Source organism: Rhamphochromis longiceps, linkage group LG10 (assembly GCF_057381845.1).
Source record: "Rhamphochromis longiceps isolate RC_006_pf linkage group LG10, R_longiceps_female_GT1.1, whole genome shotgun sequence".
NCBI classification, from domain to species: Eukaryota; Metazoa; Chordata; class Actinopteri; order Cichliformes; family Cichlidae; genus Rhamphochromis; species Rhamphochromis longiceps.
The window spans coordinates 15,482,215-15,501,157 of NC_140566.1; the positions used below are offsets into that span (position 1 = coordinate 15,482,215).

The following is an 18,943-nucleotide window of genomic DNA, read 5'->3' on the forward strand; positions in this document are numbered from 1 at the left end:
CTTTCAGCTTGTCAGGTGAAGGATTAATGGCAAAGATAAGCACTGTGTAGAGTTTTTATCTCAACAACAATTCAAAACTGTCACAATAAAAGTACCTCATACATTATTAAAAAAGCCTTTTTTGTTTTGTTTTTTCATTTTTAGACAGATCTCTGTCTTTAAGGAGAATTATATAAAGAGAAAGAGAACAAAAACAGTGCTTTCAGGGCAGTACATTCAGAATATATCGAATCAGATGACCCTAACCCTTTAAAGCATTATTTTCATATAAACTTGTAATAAGAAAACAAAGAGTGAATTCACTTTCTAAAGAAATCTCGACGTGTTACAGACTGGATACAATGTGACACAAAAAAGCTTTCATTTGCTGTTAGACCGTGAACTTTAAGTAAACCAACAGCAGATAAATAAAAGCAGAGCAGTCAACACATCAGTTTCTATGTTTATGCAGGCTCGAAGAGTCACATCGAGTAAAAGGCGGGAAGATTCATCAGCATGAGCTCAGATCGATATCAAAAGTTCTGCGCAGTGTGAAGAAAAAAAAGATTTCTAATTACATTACCAGATAAGTTTAAAAAAATGGATGTCATTTGAAGCTAAAGCACCTCTTTGCTAAATCATGTACATAACCCAAAGACCTTCTATTACTTGCCAAACCATTGCAGTGCTTCCAGAGACAATCCTACCCATAAATCAATGGGCCCTGGAGTGGTACTGGCAAACCCCACACCATTAGAGCAATAAAGACACAGACTGACGATACCACCTACACATCAATGACAACCACACGGGCATTACATCGGCTGCAAACACGTCCACACACAAAGGCATTGCCGCAATGCATCTTGAAGACAGGACACACTTAACCCGACCGGTGGGGAAAATTGAGTGCATGCATCAACAGAATGCAGTCGTTCTGTGCATGTTTGAAGGAACGCATACAAACACATTTTTCTTACTGATGACTTCATGCTGGAGGCTGCGTGGTCTCCCATATGTTAAACAGTTTAATTCTAAGCATGTGTTATTAATTGCGTTGTGTTCAAAGTCAGGGCAGGCCCACAAAGACAAAGAATGACGTATAGTTTACAAGAGTAACTACTTGTTCGAGAGACACGGAGAGACTGAAAGCCAAACTCCACTTATTTCAATGATCCTGTCTTTTTGCTTTTAAAGTAATTATGTAGCAGCTCATTTCTAATGTTCAGATTTTCGACTAATAAAAACACAATATAATATTGTGTGTCTTTTGTTCTGTCTTCCTCCCCTCACCCCAAATTGGCCAGATGGCAGCCTCTGACCCTGTTTCGGCCATATGTTTCTTCCTGTTCGAAGGAAGTTTTTCCTTCCCACCTTTCCCAAACCACTTACTTAAAAGGGGTCAAAGGGGCTCTTCGATTGTTGGGCTTTTCTCTTGGTTACCTTACAGTCTAAAGCACCACGAGGCGACTGCTGTTATGATTTTTGTGCTACATAAATAAAATGTAATTAAATTGAGTATCCTAATAAAAGGTTAGGAAGGAACAAACTTCTCAGTGGTGATAGATACATTTCTGGACCACTATAAGCACGTTTCGCCTTGCAACTGCGAGCAACACATTGAGCAAGATGCAAATGCAACCTCTCTCAAACCTCACAAAAATGCTTTATAGAGGAAGCAGGACAGCCAGCTTTTCAAGGTTATGAAAGTTGAGTGTGCACGGTCTAACACTGACACCTACAGGTTTCAGTCTCCCCTTGCAAATCTCTGCTTGTCTCTGTCTGTCCATATCCATGCCACAAAGGTTTAGCAATGTAGCACTAGAGGTTTAGCAGCGACATACATCAGGACTTTACATATGTGTCTTGACCACAAAGATAGTTTTCTCATTGTGTTACATGTTTTAGGATTGTTGGGAAATATGAACTTCTACATGCACAAAAATGCTATGGTAGATTATGTGTTGTTTAATTAGAACATAGGAACTGAAACATGCACGTAACGACAGATCTGAGTCTTACGGTGTGATTGAATTTTCAACATTTGAAAAACTATTTTAGTGATTTCTGTGATTTTAGTCCCAAAAATAGCCACTGAGTACGAGCAGAACAAATCTGTTAGACAAAGGAGATTTGAATGACAGTGAGCATGAAGCCGCTGATATGATCAGAAACAGATGACCTCATACTCTGGCAGTACAGATAAAATGGCAATGAATGGGCAGCTGTCTCTCTGCAATCAGACAGCCAGCCAAAGACACGGAACAAAGATAAAAATCACACTGATTATGATGACTGATGATGATACTGGTAACTTTCACGTTGATGGACCAGCACGGATTGCTGTGCTCTTACCAGTGTGGAAACAGCGGAGGTGTACATTGGAGTGTGTCCCGTAGACATCAACACAGGCTGCAAAACAACAGAAGGAGAGGGTAATTGTGCAGGCCTTGTACATCGGCACAGGGAAGAACAGCGGGTACCGCTCAGTCTTTTCTCTTGTGGCGATTGATTTTGCATATTTCTAAGAAATCCTGAAAGCAGGCCTTGAATGCGACAGTTAAAGGGCCCACACTGTAACATACTGTACTACAGTGTTGAAAGTAAAATACTTGTTATATGCAAAATCTTAAAAACAGTGTACCACACAGACAGCACATCGAGAAACATTGATTAAAAATTGTATACTGATCATTTATACAAGCACCAGCCCTGAAGATGGATTAATGCAGAACAGCAATCAAACAATCAAACTAAGCAGAATACACAGTGACACAGACGGACTGTCTCTACTACTCACTGATAGCTTATATATGAGAGAGTAAAAAACACTCAGGTACATACAACCATTAAGAAACAGTGGGATTGTCAGTGCTTGTTAAAGCAGAATTGATTACTCTGCACAGCTGAAGTTTTAAACAATCCACCATGTGCCCATGAATTTTACAAACAGCAACACTGCAGCATTTTCACATGTCAGGAGACCCGTTTCCTCCCACTGGAAAAGTTTTATATTACAACAAAGCATGTAATTAAAGTATGAATGTTAGGACAGCTGCATTTGCTGATCCAGCACAGCACTTCATTCAGTTGATTCATGCCGATTCCTCCTGTTATTAACAGACACTACCTGTCTTTCTTAATATAGACACTGCTTTCTATTCAGTGCTTCACTGGAAATATTTTGGCTTGCTAAATGGCAAATCAGGAGTCATATCAAAGCTGAAGAGTATGAAAAAATGCAATGAGTCAATGTTTCTGCTGCCACGCAGTCTCAAGCATGTGAGATGGCTGCAGGAGGGGTTAGGTAGTGTGGAGAAGGTTTTTAAAGATGGGAAAGTAAAACTTGGGCAATGTTATTCACTCGCTGGACCCACATCCTCTCTGTAAACGAGAATGAACAGCTTGTATAACTGGGGGAACATATATAGATGAGAACCGGGAGGAGCGTGTTTGGAGGCGTAGTCCCGCTCCTGAAATTCAGATACTTTATCTCCAATTGATGAAGGCCAGGGTTTCCAGTGTTGTTCAAAAAGTAACAAACCAGTTCACAAGAGCCCTCGGGGGTACTGTGTGAGGACACAGTACAAGCAAATGGAGCAACACAGTGCAGATAAACATCATGCATCATCATCATCATAGTTATCCTGAAATTGACCATTATTGTCTTTAAATCTTCATCAAAATCACAATTAACAACAAAAAATCTATTACCTGTAAGCCATATGTAATAATTATTAAATATCTTTATCAGGCCTGTATTAATATTTGCATGTGACTCATAATATCGCAGAAATCTGATCACAATATGATTTTTACTCGTCTAACTCTGAGTGGGACAAACATAAGGGTCGCCACATGTTCATGCATCCAGCCAGCCTAGGACGGAGTTACGTTCTTGTATTTGTTTTTATAGCTATTCAAGGATGCACACGCAAAGCTCCCAGAGCGTGATGTGAACAATTCACTTTGAACTAAGTTAAGGCAGACCTTTGTACTTCATCATGCATTCAGCTCTCCCTGAAGAGAAACACAAAACTTCATAAATAATAGCGGTATTCCAAAAATAGAAATAGGGCCAATCCTGATTCAAAAAAGCACCACTGCAAACAACATCAACATGCTCTCTTTCAAATGTTAGGAAAAATATCCTCAAGACAGAATTTCACTGCAGTGTAGGTGTCTTAATAACAGTGTTATTGCTGCTAATGCAATTTAGTGGTTTATAAACTGCTCTCTGTGTCACACAAGTTTTGATGCAGTGAACATACTGAGCACCAGAAATGTCTTTGGGCAAAATGGGGAGACTGTAGAAAATCTATTTTAGGAGACTTTTAGAGACATGGGACACTCACAATGCAAAACCTCATTATGGTTTTAGTTTATATTGCAAAACCCTTGTATTTTACACCAAGTATTACCCACTGTACTTAATATCACATTGAGGGATGATATCAAGGAAATGCTTTCACAGCCTGCACTTTAATATTTGCTAAATTGGTTTTAGAATTCTAAAAACTCATTGCCTCAAAAATGATGCAACTTTCACTTAAAAGTGGTGAGCAGTACAGTTCCAGCTTGGTTATAGTGACTGTGTCATACTTTTTAAAGCCTAAACCATGACATAATTGACAGAGAATTGAATGAAAAAAAAAGTTTATTGAACGTTCTGACATATTCTTTTTTATATATATAATTATATATTATTTTGCATATATAACATTTAAAGTGCATCATATTTTGCAACATATTTATTTAGGTTTAAAAAAATTATTTAGGTTCTTTGGGGAGATAAAAACACACACTGATGTTGTAGAAACATTAAAAATTAAAGGAGGCCATGCCCAAACCCAAGTATTGTTTGTGATTTTAGTCTGTTGTTAGGTGGTTACTAGGCAGCGTGACAACAAAATAATGTACCGAGAATTTAAGTTTTGAGGAACTAAAGCAGATGTTGCTGTTGCTGTTATGAATTGAAAATGTATTGATGCTGTAATGATTTCATAAATTAAATACATTTGTGCATAAATACTAAAAATGGGTCATTTTAGCTTGTTGCTAGGTAGTTGCTAGGTAACGTGATGACATATCTGATATAGATAAGAATCTTCAGGGCCTTTAAAATATACCCGTGTGCCATGTTTTTTTGTTTTTTTTTTGCTCAACTCCTGATTGTGTAGGATGGGCAAACAATTTCTTGTATTATAATAGGATTTTATGAATAAATTCAATAAATTCAATTCAATAAATTCTGAAAATTAATTTAAAAAATGTTATAGAAGAAAATATTTTATTTAGAAAGACAGAAAACGAATGAAATTTAACAGTGGTTACATTACATGTTGAAGACAGATTTCACTTTTTCCTGCATCTCCGTGTGCCATAGACTACACACTGCACTTAAACAGCAATACTGCTTTTATTAACATTTGAAAAACAACCTTAAAGAGGACCAGTGACTGGCCATTAATCACTACAGGAGTTGCAATAGTGGTGGCCTGTTGACTTTACACTTCTCTTGCCCACACACACTGGAAACGACATTACATTTCAACAAGAATCAAAATCTAAACACGTAACAGAAAAAATATCACAGCACTCTAAATTAAAGCTTCAGCAGCCCTGTAGGTCTCTGTGCTTGGCAGTTTAGAAGTATTATGTACAACTACTCTCCTCACATTACAGGCAAAAAGGTAGATAATGTTAAATAAGTAAGTATATTTTAAACTTATGCTAGCTAACAAATTAAGTTATAGGCAATTAAAGGCAATTAAAAACTGATTACATTTGTACTATAATGTCAAACTACTATTAATTTAAGATACATGTGGTCTAATGGTGTCAGACAAAACACAAAAACCAAGCAGGAATTTTATTTAAACAATTATAACACCTATCTACACACCAAAGTAAATTAAAAATTCAGTGTTATTAATTTGAATTAATATGTAATTCTATGCAATTTTATAAATTTCCCCTTGAAAATCAATACATTTACATTTCTGGAAAATAATTAGATAAGGGCTTACATGTGCATTAGAAGCATGCTTTATAAATTTTATGAAGCCAATTAAGAGTACAAAGTCATGGTATGCTGCACAAACTGAAGTCCACCAATAAAATGCTTTAGCAGTCAAAATAATAAAGAGTCAAGACTCGTAAGGATGATACAGTGTAGCAGAGTCAGTCACTGTTTGAGGAGAAATACAAATAACAGAAGAAAAGCAGAAATTATTTCATATTTCTGATGCCAATTTCCTGATTCTCCACACTGTTTCTGCATGCCAGCCTCAACACAATTAGTTTTCTAATGAAAGTGCACATCTAATGAAACAGTTCACAGAAAAAGTTATATACTAAGTGCCATTTTATTAGTGGAGACCTCTTCAGCTGCTCATTAATGCCAGTATCTAATACCTAATAGCTTATATGCAAATATTAGCCAATGATGTGGCAGCAACTCTGTACATGTGGACACTTTGACAGAATCGAGAATTGCAATGAAAAGCAGGGATCCATCCTGCCTTGAATAATGGTTCACACTGCTGGGTGGGGGGACATGAAAGTGACTTTACTCAAATGGCCTCCACCTTCATCAGATCACAATCCTGTAAAGCACCTTTAGGATGCGTTGGAACAGGAAACTGCATTGTGGATGCGCAGCTGACAAATATGCTGCAATGTCATGATGCCAGTATGATGTCAATATGGGTCGAAAATCTCTGATGAATGTTTCCATATTGAATCTATGACGTGAAGAATTAAGGCAGTTCTGAAAGCAGAAGGAGTCATGCATGGTGTACCTAATACAGTGGCCAGTCTCCATGCTCACGATAAAAGAGGGACCTACTGATATTCATATAAAATACTCTTCAGTGTAATGGGATACAATAAGTAAATCGGGCAATTTGCCAGTTTGAAACATATATTAAAAAAAACCTCACAGACGTTATCATTATTAGATCATAAATAATATTTCCTGTATGATAACTCATATATACTGAAAAAAATACCACAAGCCTCAAAGGACTGACTGAATGAGTCATGTAATGGACCTGAACCACTGGAGGGCACACATTACATTTTTTATTTGACTTAATAAACCTCATACTGGTGGGTTTTTAGAGAATGGAGTAACTCTCCTGCCACATTACCATAATAAATGGTGCACCCATCAACTATGAATAATTACTGATCCCTTGGCATGTGCTGGATAGCAAACTCAACTGGGAGCACAGGGATTCAAAGTAACAAAAAAAAAGAGAGCTTGTCTGTCCTTTGTAAAAGCTAATAATGCGACACGTTTACACGTCATCTTGTTTTTAAATATATATTTTAACTGTCACAACACATCACCCCCTTAAACATCTACAAAAAATGGTTTAACAGAGAAAAACATGTCATCTTTTTGTTGTCAGTCTTGAACAACCTCACGGGTAAAGCCTCAAAAGCAGGGACGTCAAAGTCATGTTACATCGTCGGACACATACAGCCCACTGTGATCTTCAGCTGTCCGGACCAATGAAACTACGTGATAAATGTCTAAAATTACAAAAGCTATGGTAGTTCATTGTCCAGACTGAATTTAATATATTTAATAATAATAATAATCATAATAATAATAATAATAATAATGATAATCAGAATAATCGGTCTAGTATAAATGGTAATGGTGTTGAAAGCTGTAAAATGTAATTAAAAGTTAAGTTCTTTAGGTTTTCCAAAGCTGCGCATTGTGACACCCGAACTTTAGAGTAAGAGTCACAGACTTATAGACAAAGTTACCACAACCAAAATATATGTATATTATATATTACAACCACTTTCTTGTTTGTGCCCATCAACGAGCAACCTCAAAAGCCAAAATGAAATCTAGAACTGTAGTTCCTCTTGTGGCCACTTGAGGTTGGCTTCAAAAGAGAGCCGATCCCTAATAGACTCTCATGTTAAAATACCCAAATTTAGGCCGACATATACATGATTACATCTTGGCATAAAACGGTTTGCTCTCATTATTTTCTACCTCATTATAGTTGTACAGGCAATTGATTTTTATATAATTTACTCCTTAAAATCACACAAAGGCTTAAATTTAGGCATAATTAAGGTAGTGCTGCTTTGATATGTTGTTGTTAAGCCTGTACCAAAGTCACAAGTTTCCTATTGTAACAAATTATGGAAGCAAATATCTACCCAAGCTTAGCTCTTAACTCCCCTGCTCTTCCCTCTAGTCTAAATATGTTCATGTCCGGTTAAAAGAACAATACCAAGATGATGAGAGCTAAAATAACAAACATGGGTTTTCACACCTTCTTCACTACTCCTAGATGTTATTACCCTGTGTTATTCCTGCAGTATACAGTCTTATACCCATTTAAAATCTCTATCTGGACAAGTTTTTGTGCATTGTACCGAGTAAGGAACTTTTTCTAGTGTCTTGTACGACTTGACCTAACTCTCCAAAGCTACTGCGGTGGTTTTTAATTTGGCAGTGTTCCCATACAGAGCACCCTCCTCACAGCATCCTCAAGGAGAAATCTCCATGGCCACCAGAGCTCATGCTGAACATACAGCTGTATATTTTAAACAGCAGCAGACAACAATAACTCAGCCTCTCCATTGTATTCCCTGGTGAGAAACTGATAACCCCTCCCTCCTCAAAGAACCCCCATCAAACTAAATAAATGCAGGCACTCTTAAGTTTTAATAGCAAGGGATGCTGTTAAATAACGCATGTGGGCATAGGAGACAGATCATTATTAAGTGGCCATTATAGCCTACACCTTTACATTTGTAGCTACACTAGGTATTTGCTAATGCACTCCTAGCATATTCCTACTGATGTCAGCTGTATCGTTTGACTGTGTGACCGGCATCTCCTGTGCTGTTGGTGTCATTGCCCCCTTCTTTGTCATGAAGCTCTCAAAGACATTAAATACTGTATTGCAAAAAAGAATCGTAAGCATTTCCTTATTCTATACATTTGATTCTGTACCTGCAACTCCATCCGCCAGTCAAGCTATCTGCTGCCACCAAACTCAGAATGAGAGATTTTATTTCAATTTGTTGGATTTTTTTTTTGCTGCTGTCACACGGTATCATTTATTAAACCAAACCTATATCTGAATGCATTCTTTAATGTCTCAAGTGTTCGCATTACTACCTTAAAACTCTTAAATGCATCCTGCACATTGATTTTGAAGCTGTGCAAATTCATGTAAGTGCAAAATTGATCTGACCATTTAAGGTGCCAGGGGCCGTATCTATTCCCCATAAATGTATTACATTCCCATTACCATACTTAAGTTGACCATGATTCCAAAAAAGACAACACGACATCTTAAGAAAACCTATAATAGATAGATAGTGTGCGTGTTTGTTTGAATTAGAAATCTAATAATCAGTGATATATACTGTTTTTTTCTTAGGGGGGTGTTAAACAATCTTCTTTAATAATAACAGCAATTTTCAAGCGTCTTCATCAAATATTATGAATTATAAATACAATTATCCGCTTCCACAGAACATACATTTAGCATAATTAGCACGTGTGTAATTAGGGTTTTTGAGCTGCACTGCAGGAAAAAAATAAATCTCTGATGCACTCAGATCGCAAAGTGGCTCACATGAAGTCATGTAAATGTGAAGTCAGAGTTATCTCACTGATGTTGCATTGAATATTCAGCACTGCAGTACATATATAATTGGCTGTGGAACGATGATGTGTGAAGCTCTCTGCAATATGCTCTCGAGCAAGGGTGTGCTTATTTTGGCACCGTGGGCTAACGGCGTCGTTCCTAAGTGTTGACAGCTGAGTGCTTTGTGCTGTTGTAATAGTGTTGTGTATTGATTACCAATGCACATAAGCGAGTGTGTTTTGGAACGTGCGTATCCTACCTTGACAGGTGAGATATGCGTGTGTGGTGTGTAGCCATGGATCGCCTCCATGGCGGCGAGGTTTTTGTCACTCATATGAAGCATCTCTGCACTTTTCCCTTGAGCCAGATGTGCTGGACTGTGCTCCAAGGGGGGCGTCTCCTCATCCTGGTACCTGTACTTCTGCAGACACACACAGATACAGGCGAGGGTATTAGTCTCGCCAGGTCTTATGTAAAAGGAGCTCGATAACAGGTAAATCACAAACAGAATTTACCGCCACCTTTCGCTGGTTTCTGATCTTCTTACACATTATTATGTAAAAGACAGTCTACCTGTACAAAGAGCAGAGCACAGTATTTCTACTAAAGAGGAATTTTTAGCTAAAAGCGGACAATCTATATGCAAATCTAGTTTATCACATAACATGTGTGACGCCCACAAGCGCAAATTGGACAAACGGAGGCCTCAAAATGTTTCCATTGTGCGTTGAGCAAAGCTAACATCCTCCACAGCCACATGGAGCAACTGGAGCCGTGACTCATAGCGGCTCTGAAGTAGCCGATCATGCGGCTTCTTCCTAGTAACCTCACTCCCCTACCGATATCCCACACCTGGGCAGCCTGCCAGCAGCCCACTGTTTTAGCCACACATGGTAGGTTTCATTTTAGGCGTGATGACACAAAATCTGCACGCAGCAATTTTCCATCACAAGCACACGAGAACGTGGGCAGCATCACAGTGGATATCTGCTAGTCCTGCGGGTTAGAGCTCGCGGTTTCTGCATATCTGTACGCTGCTCCTGAAGCCTCGAAGGCTCACAGTGTACTACCGTGCTGCACTGCAGATGTGAAGCGGCCGATCTGAGAAATGGAAACATTTGGTGGGTCCTTCAGAATTTTGGCTGGTGGCCCGATTGCCAACCCTGCCACTATCCCCTTTCTCATTTATATATATATATATTTATTTATGTTTTGGAGGCAGACTGGAGAGAGAGGTGCATCACTGAGCTCTGTCTCAGACAGGCTGCCTAGCAACCAGAGCAGAGCAGAGATTGCAGTGCCACAGTTGGGGCTGCCAGCATCGGTCCTGGATCACATTACACTGAGACAGCAAGAAAGAGAGGGAGTGAAATAGAGATGAGGATAGAAGAGAAAGTGAGGGGGATGGGTAAAAATGGGAAAAAAAGAAAGAAAAGCGAGCCCATCAACAGAAAACAGCAGCATGAAGGCAGGAAAGAAATGACTCGTTGTTGTTGCATAATTACAGGTTAATAAGCTGGAAGCCCTTTTTTTCTGTGCAAAGCGCTGAGTCTGATATTACTGCACTGTTGTATACATAGATTAACTATTATGTAACTGCATACCACCAACTACCTGCACACTGTAAGAGAACAGATTCAATTAAGTATGTGGCTCAACTGGGAGATATGGTCCATAATAAGATGCAAAATATTTCTCTGTTTTTAAAACTCATCCCAAGCAATATTACAATATTAAACTTGCATGCAAAAACATAAAAAGAAAATACAACCCAGTAAAATATTATTATTATTTAGGTAATTGGATACTTTTAGCAGCTGTTAAATTAATATATCTTATTTTTTAAAAGAAGAAATGTCATGACGACGTAGCTATGATTAATGTAGCCTAGTTCTATGGAGCTACTGTGCTGCTGTCTATACTCACATATAGACAGCAGCATGTTTTTTAATGAAGCTGAATTCCCAGTAAAGCTGTTCTGATTTCCACTTTTTTTCGTGTTTCTGTTGTTAGAAAACGGAGCAAGTATGAAATATGAAACAACACGTGAACTGGCAGCCAGTTAAAAAGCCGTCTTCAAGCAGCACCTCTGCACTGCTGAAATCCTCGTTTTTTTTTCATCTGCCACCCTGACCACGACACTGTCTGACAAAAACACACAATTCAAGTCGCTGTTGCCACAGAGCAGAAGTAGAGAGAGCCGTATCTGTGGCAAGACATCACACTTTCTGGGCAATACTGGAGGCTCTCTTCTGCAGAAAGTAGCTAAGGTGCTTCTAATAACATCTGGGTCATGGTCATAACAAACAAATTAAGGCTGAGCCTCAAATACAGGCCAGGGGGAAACCAATCCCTTCCTGTTGTTACTGCATGTGCAATCCATCACTTACAATGTTTCTGTAAGAATTATGCACTTGGTTTAAGAATTTAAGGTCTGGTTCCAAATGATCGGTCTATGTGTTTAGGGAGATAACTGAGTGAAATTATTGATTTCAATAACCCACAGCTGCTCCAAATCTATAAATTCTAAAGCCACCTCTCTGCTTCAATTCCTGTCTCTTTAAATGCAGAATATACAGCAGAGCATCCTTGATATAAAAAAATACGCCATAACTTGCTCATATTTTGTGTATGTACTGAATTTTCAACAATTTGTAAAACCCGGAGGCAAACTATTATTACGTTTCTGTAATAACTGTAATAAAATCTGCTCTCATAAGAAGGTTTGCCGGGCGTGAAACCTTTTGTACTGTAAGCTTAGAAAGGTGCACTATAACGATTCTGCTACAGGCTTGCCACTAATATAAGCCTACTTCAAAAAAACGAAGGCAGTTGACTTAAATGGAGGCACTGGTAACTTATTATTATCTACTTATTTTTATGTGCATGAGAGCGAAGGAATCGTGGGAGAGAGCCCGAGAAGCAAAACAGCAAAGCTTGTGTCATGCTGGCAGCTTAAAAAAATATGACAGTTTGTACCAAGCATTCCCAATACATTTACTACATCCCATGTAGAACAAATCAAAATATACTGACTATATTTGATCTATTTCCCTAGTCCTAATTGTGGTTAATTAAGTATTCTTAACTCCAACTGTATCAGTAAAGTCTTTTCGTCAAATAATATAAACCACTGATTTAAACCCTGGAAAGACAAGTATATTACATGAATCACCGCTCAGAGTAGCCCTGAGCTCTCTGGTCTTCACTTCCTCCCCCTTTCCTGCATGACCAGCCTTCACGCTGCCATGTTGCCTTCTGTCCCACTGGTGGGGGATGTGACATTAAACTCAAAGATATGTTACACAGTGTCCTTCTGGAGAGAGGTTTGGAGCATTTTTCTCTGACAAGCACACTGTGTGATTGTTAAAAATGACACAGGATTTGTTTATTTGGAAGAGGGGGAAGACAAATGATTGATTTGAACACTATGAATGATTTTGAAGCTGACTGAGCCTTGGTAAACATTTTAACAAAGCCAGCATGACTGAGGGGCGGGCGGCAGAGGGATTCTCAACAGCCACGGATCATCAAAGTTCTCCTATCCTTTCGGTTTTCCAGCTAGGTAAAGAGCCATCACTGAATTCACCTGTTATGCATATCACTACTGATTGGATGGTTTAATAACTAAAAGTACAAAGACAATAAAATTCTCCCTTTTTTTGTTGTGCGTTCCATCATTTACACTGTTTCTGTGAAAATTATGCACCTGTTTTTTGGTGTTAATATTGTAGCTCCTTCTGAACCATGTTACTGATATGTACATATGAACATTTTATTTATTTATTAATAAAAATGCTTAATATTTTTTTATCGAGATTGAGAGAATGAATGAGCCTCTGCACCATCAGATATAATTGGCTTTTCCACACTTAGGCAGTGTGAGAGGAGGGCAGCTGTTTTTGGTTATTTGTTTGTTAGGGTTCAACAAGAACAGCTTGGAAAGTCCTAAAAGAAAAAAAAAAGAAAAAGATTTCCACTCCGAAGCAGAAATCCCAGAATTTTATGTGTTTTTTTTTCTTTGGTAATTCAGGTTTTGGGTTATTTGTTGTGCAAAAAAGCATTGTGACGGTGTCATTAATGCTATTTTCAATGAAGAATAAATTCATTTGTCATCTCACAATTCAGAGGTTTGAAGGCGGCCATTATCAGCAAACAGTATAAAAAAAATAAACAAGTAATTAGCTAAGCCCACATCTGACACACATATAACTGCACCCGACCTTTTTGGATGCCCAGAGCATCAACATTGCCTGATAACAAAACAACCACGCACAGCTCGGTAGCGAAATGGTCATTTTCTAAATAATAGAGCATATCTCTGTCTGAGCCAGTCAAGCCAATCCAGTCTAAACTGGTTCTAGGTGCAGCTCCTCGGTTTGTCAACCGGCTGAAACAAGCTATTTCAGCTCCACTCACTTTAAAGTCACTCTGAAGGCAGCCTGCTTTTTTCTGATTGGCTGCCCCTCATAAATCAAAAGTTTGATGGCAGGTGGGTGGGGCTTTAGCTTGCACAACAACCATATTCGGGATAAATATCATATAATACCACTCAAAGAATTTTTAAAATATTTGTTTTAATTTATTTGTTTGTTTGTTTTATATCCCAGTGATCATTAAAATTAAAGTTAGCTGCAAAATAACGTCCATAAATAGACTACTGGAGGCATTTCAAGATGACTGGCAACTTGCAAGACCTGCTTCTACGAGGATGGTGATTCTACAGAGCCAGGAAAATGTTTCATTTTTGAATGATTGTGATCACTTGCACATAAACCAACCTCTTTATCTGAGACTTTTTCCACAGTATATGCATGACAAAATGAGGTAAATTAAGGAAAAGCATCGCTGTTACCCTCTGGATTGTAATACACAGAATGCACTGACATCCACTGTCAAGAACACAAATACGTAAGAAGATATAATCTGTTTTCATAAACATAAATTCTCATTAGATCACTTAAATCGTTTTCTAACAGGCAGGGAGGTTTCCAAGGGCCTGCCTTACTTAAAGGTCATCGTTAGGAGAGCAGCATGAGTAGTATTTGCTTAAATTCTTGTACTATGTGTGAATAATAATAATAATATTTAACGTTTAACAGAGTTCAGTTATTGTAGCGCAAATGTCAAATGCTGTCTGCCATCACATTACTTTGTAATTCAAGGACCAAGCATGAGCTTTTAAATTATTTTCATTAGGTAATGGAATGAAAGCTGACCTTACCCCTCAGGCATATAATTTACAACAAACTTATATGGTAAATGCATTTGATGTGGAAGACATTACAGGAACCATTAGAAGCTTTTCACTTGCAAATCTGTGTCAATTAAAGGTGAATGCTCATTTATTTACATGTCTTTTGATTCTTAAAAATCAACCCAGAGGGCTTTTTATTGAGTCTGTTTGGTACTGCAACGATATGACGTTTGGAAGCAGCACAACATATCTCATAAAAAGTAAATGTGTTTCTATTCAAATGAATTTGAAGATTTGTGTTTAAATACATAAAATGGCATAAAATCAAAACACAAAGCCAAAGTTAAAACACTTAGATAGGAGCAACTGATTGTTTAAAACCTGACAGTTTAAAAAAATAATTAACAGTAATTATTTTTGGAAAAAATATGAATAATCAGAGTTTTTCCTGCCACAAAATTGGCCTGTGGTGTGATGACTAGGCAGGACAGCAGGATCAATTTGCATCCTATGAAAGTGATGAGGATGTGTTACCTCTTTTTGACCAAAATGTTCCTGTTATACATTTAACAACATAGATTATGCACAAATTCCCTGTGCTGAAACGCAGTCACCTGTGGTGATATTTAACTTTTTCTTTTGTTTATTCATCAGCTTTCATGTCGCAGTGACCATTTGCATTTAACTAAATCTGGATAGTTTTACAAAATATAACTTCCCAAACAAGCGCCCGGAGGCTCTTTGAGATGACACAATGAACTGTACACTGTAGGTGGTAGAGATAATCTGAATGAATGAACGTGAAAAGGTAGAAAACCACATGTGCAAGGGAGGCAATATTCACAAATTAGATATCCCAGACAAATAAAACACTTGGACAATATTGCACTCACAGTCAATGAATGTTATACAAGTTTGGTATGGTTCAGCAGTGTTGTGTAGGGGGAAGAGAACAGCTTGGTCGTTTTTGCATTTCTAGTTAATTTTCATGCGTGGATCAAACATCAGCAAAACAAACATATATATAATTACTGATGATTCACTGACGCATAATGTTGGTCGACTAGACAAGAAATACACTTAGATTTGTAATTTTACCTCTGTTCACCAACACAGCTGATTTTAAACCCAGCAATCAAGATGTGATTGAATTGTAGACTCTCAGCTTTAAGTCAACGGGTTTAGCAAAAGTACTAAAATGACTGTTTAGGAATTACATCATGCCCTATTTTCAGAGGCTCAAAGGTAACTGGACAAACTAACATCATTTTAACTGTAAAGATCGCTTTTAATTATTGGATCCTGCAGCCAATGACTGCCTGGCATCTAAAACCATCAACATAGGTGGTTGTAGCTCAAGAGGTAGAGCAGGTCTTCTGCTAATTGAAAGGTTGATTGTTCAACTCCAAGCTACTCCAGTCTGCATGGGCAAGATTCGTCCATCAGAGTATGAATGTGTGTGAATGTTAGACAGAAAGCACTTACTTAGAAGAAGCATTGTAGGAATGGGTGAGCCAAGTTGCGCTTTGAGTGATCAGATAGAGTAGAAAAGTGTTCTTTGAGATGCTCTGCTGTCCCTTGAATTAAACCCGAAAGTCTGCACTTCAATTGCTTGTTGTGAAAACCGTAAAATAAAAGTGTCTTTGACTTGGGGTTTAACTTTACTTCTTGCTCTTCCTGTGAAAAAAAGCAACAAAAAGTAATCACTGTGTTCTTCCCTTTCACACACTGTAAGTAGGCCACAGCTCTGCCTGGATATCGGTGAACAAACCCTCACACCAGCCCACTAGAATCTATCAACCACACTCACGTGGACTACTTACATTATCTTGAAAATCAGACTGATGATGTGGGTGAAATAACACTCATGGTGCCCAGCATCATCATTCACTGTCACTTTGACAGAGCGCAGAAAAGAGAGCAACATTTGCCTGTGACGGTCATGTGAACGTCCTCTTTTCCACTACAATCCATCAAGAAACAGTCACTGTTGCCTTCTCAGTTGATTTTCACTCCCAAGTGTCTTCACAAGAGCCAAACCTCAAACACAGCTTTCATCTCATTTGCATTATCACAATTGCTGTTGCCAGCCAACACCTACCAGTACAACACTTTTTTCGTGTATATGTGAGCCCCAGAAGACAGAAAATTCACTCATCTACTGCCAATGGTAACTTCAGACTATTCTCCAAGGTGTTTCAGCACAACACTTTGACGAGTGTTAGTATCCTGTAGCTATGCTGGCTTCCACAATAACAACAGACTTTTACATTTACCATGGGGCAGACTGCTTAAAGCTGTGCTGAGAAGGATGTTAATGTAAGAATCCATCAGTCCTAAATCAAAAAGTGGAGCTCCAACAAAGAGGAATATCCAATACCCCCACGGAGATGCTCTAGATTCACCCCCTCTTTACCCAAATTTAAGTCTACAGTTGTCGCCTTTGCAATGCTGAAAATTAGCATTAAGTACCAATCTAACTAATGGGCCGACAAAAATTTCAAAAGACAGAAAGACAAAGGGCAAAGAGTGAATATTTATTTAAGAATGCATAATTAAATTATTTATTATCATGATTTATTGATTTATTAGCATAATTGAATGAAAAGCAAGTGCAAACACATCTTCTGGGCTGAAATACGAAGGTGTTACACAGCGAGCAGCAACAGAAATGCATCCGCGTCGTCCCACAGGGAGATGATTTAAGTTCTGCCCTGAAGACCTATTCAAAATCAACATTTTAATCAAACAAATACTTTCAGCAGTACATGTTTCGAATCCCATTTTAACCACTGTAAAAAAACAGGCTTTTTTATATCAGAGTGGAACCATTTGCTTGGCGAGCAAAAGGTTGCTGGTTAATGACTCAAATCTCCTTTTGCATTGCAGGAACAGCAGCTGGCATTAAAAACTGCTAAATCAAACATGCGGCGCTTCCTGCTGTGGGAACCCTCGTGGTAAGCAAGCAGCTGAAAGTAGTTTCCATATCACAATGAAACATAAAAGGCCATAAAACAACCTTAGCAGTTAGTTGGCGCACGTTTAGTGCGGTTTTAACTTTCCTCAAATCTCAGTCTTTTTGCTTGTTAATTTATGTTCGTGTTGATGCTAATAACATTCTGAATTTCCTGTCTGTGGGATGATTCATCATTGATAAAACCCACACAGATGCATCATCCTCAAACGCAATAATCAGATCAGAGTTACAGTATATGTTGCCATAGTGGGTGCTCGGCTGTGGCACTTCTGCAAAGGGCTGGGCATGGGGGGGGGGGGGGCATTGTGTCTGTCTAGAGCCTGCTTTCACTGGAACTTCACACTTATTTGCGAGGCAAGAAACACTTGCACGAGTCTGCAGTAGTAGGCCAGCTCATGTGAAATTTATCATTATGTAAATGGAAGTAAATGCAGACTGCTGAATTAATGCTTGGCATTAATGCACACAGGGAAACATCAAGATCAGACAGGGAGGGAAGGGAGAGCAAACATGCTCCCTCCTTTTGGCTTCGTGACACGTGAGGAAGCTAGAGTCAGAGCCTACAGCTGACTAGATTTCTGGTGGTCAGTGTGTGCAGGCAATGCAACGAGCAGAGCCCTGACAGCTTAAGTGCAACCCCGTGGATAAAAGGGTGTGTTGGATATTCGCTGCACTGAGAGGAGTACGTCATGCCATGCTACCCTTAATTAGCAATAAATAAATAAATAAATTTTTGCAAGTCTGCAGGTCAGACACAGCTCAGCAGTGATGATCGTTTCATCTCCTTTCACTTGGTCCACAGAAGCATGCACACACCATGTTTTTTGGGGTTTTTTTGCTGACCACATGCGATTTCACGTATGGTGCACTTGTAATGGGGGTTGCAACATTAACCCTCACTCTCTGACTTGTCCACAAACACGATCATGCATGGAGAAGCCATTTTACCACAGTACTTCTTTAGAAATGAAAATGCAGCGATGGTAGATTTAAAAGTACCAACAATAAATATTGCAAATGAAGCGCCTCGATGAAATGCATTGATTTCTTAATGGCTTGCATAGAATAAAAAGCGTTACCTTGTTATACCACAATTCGAAAGGAAAGAGGCTTTTTAAATGGCTGAACATCAAAAATAAATGTATTTCATGT

The 18,943-nt window shown here is 38.4% G+C and overlaps 1 protein-coding gene across 3 annotated transcripts in view; it reads right to left on the reverse strand.

The window, feature by feature from the left end:
• Positions 1–18,943, reverse strand: part of dlg4a (discs, large homolog 4a (Drosophila)) — a 64,029-nt gene that overhangs the window by 19,208 nt on the left and 25,878 nt on the right. For 2 of the 3 annotated variants that reach the window (XM_085420445.1, XM_085420443.1), the window contains exons 2-3: positions 9,877–10,038; positions 2,335–2,391 (exon numbers count right to left, since the gene is read on the reverse strand). In XM_085420445.1, coding sequence (XP_085276571.1) covers positions 2,335–2,391; positions 9,877–10,038 — 219 coding nt within the window. The remainder of the gene's footprint in view (positions 1–2,334; positions 2,392–9,876; positions 10,039–18,943) is intronic. The other variant, XM_085420444.1, reaches the window with a different exon arrangement.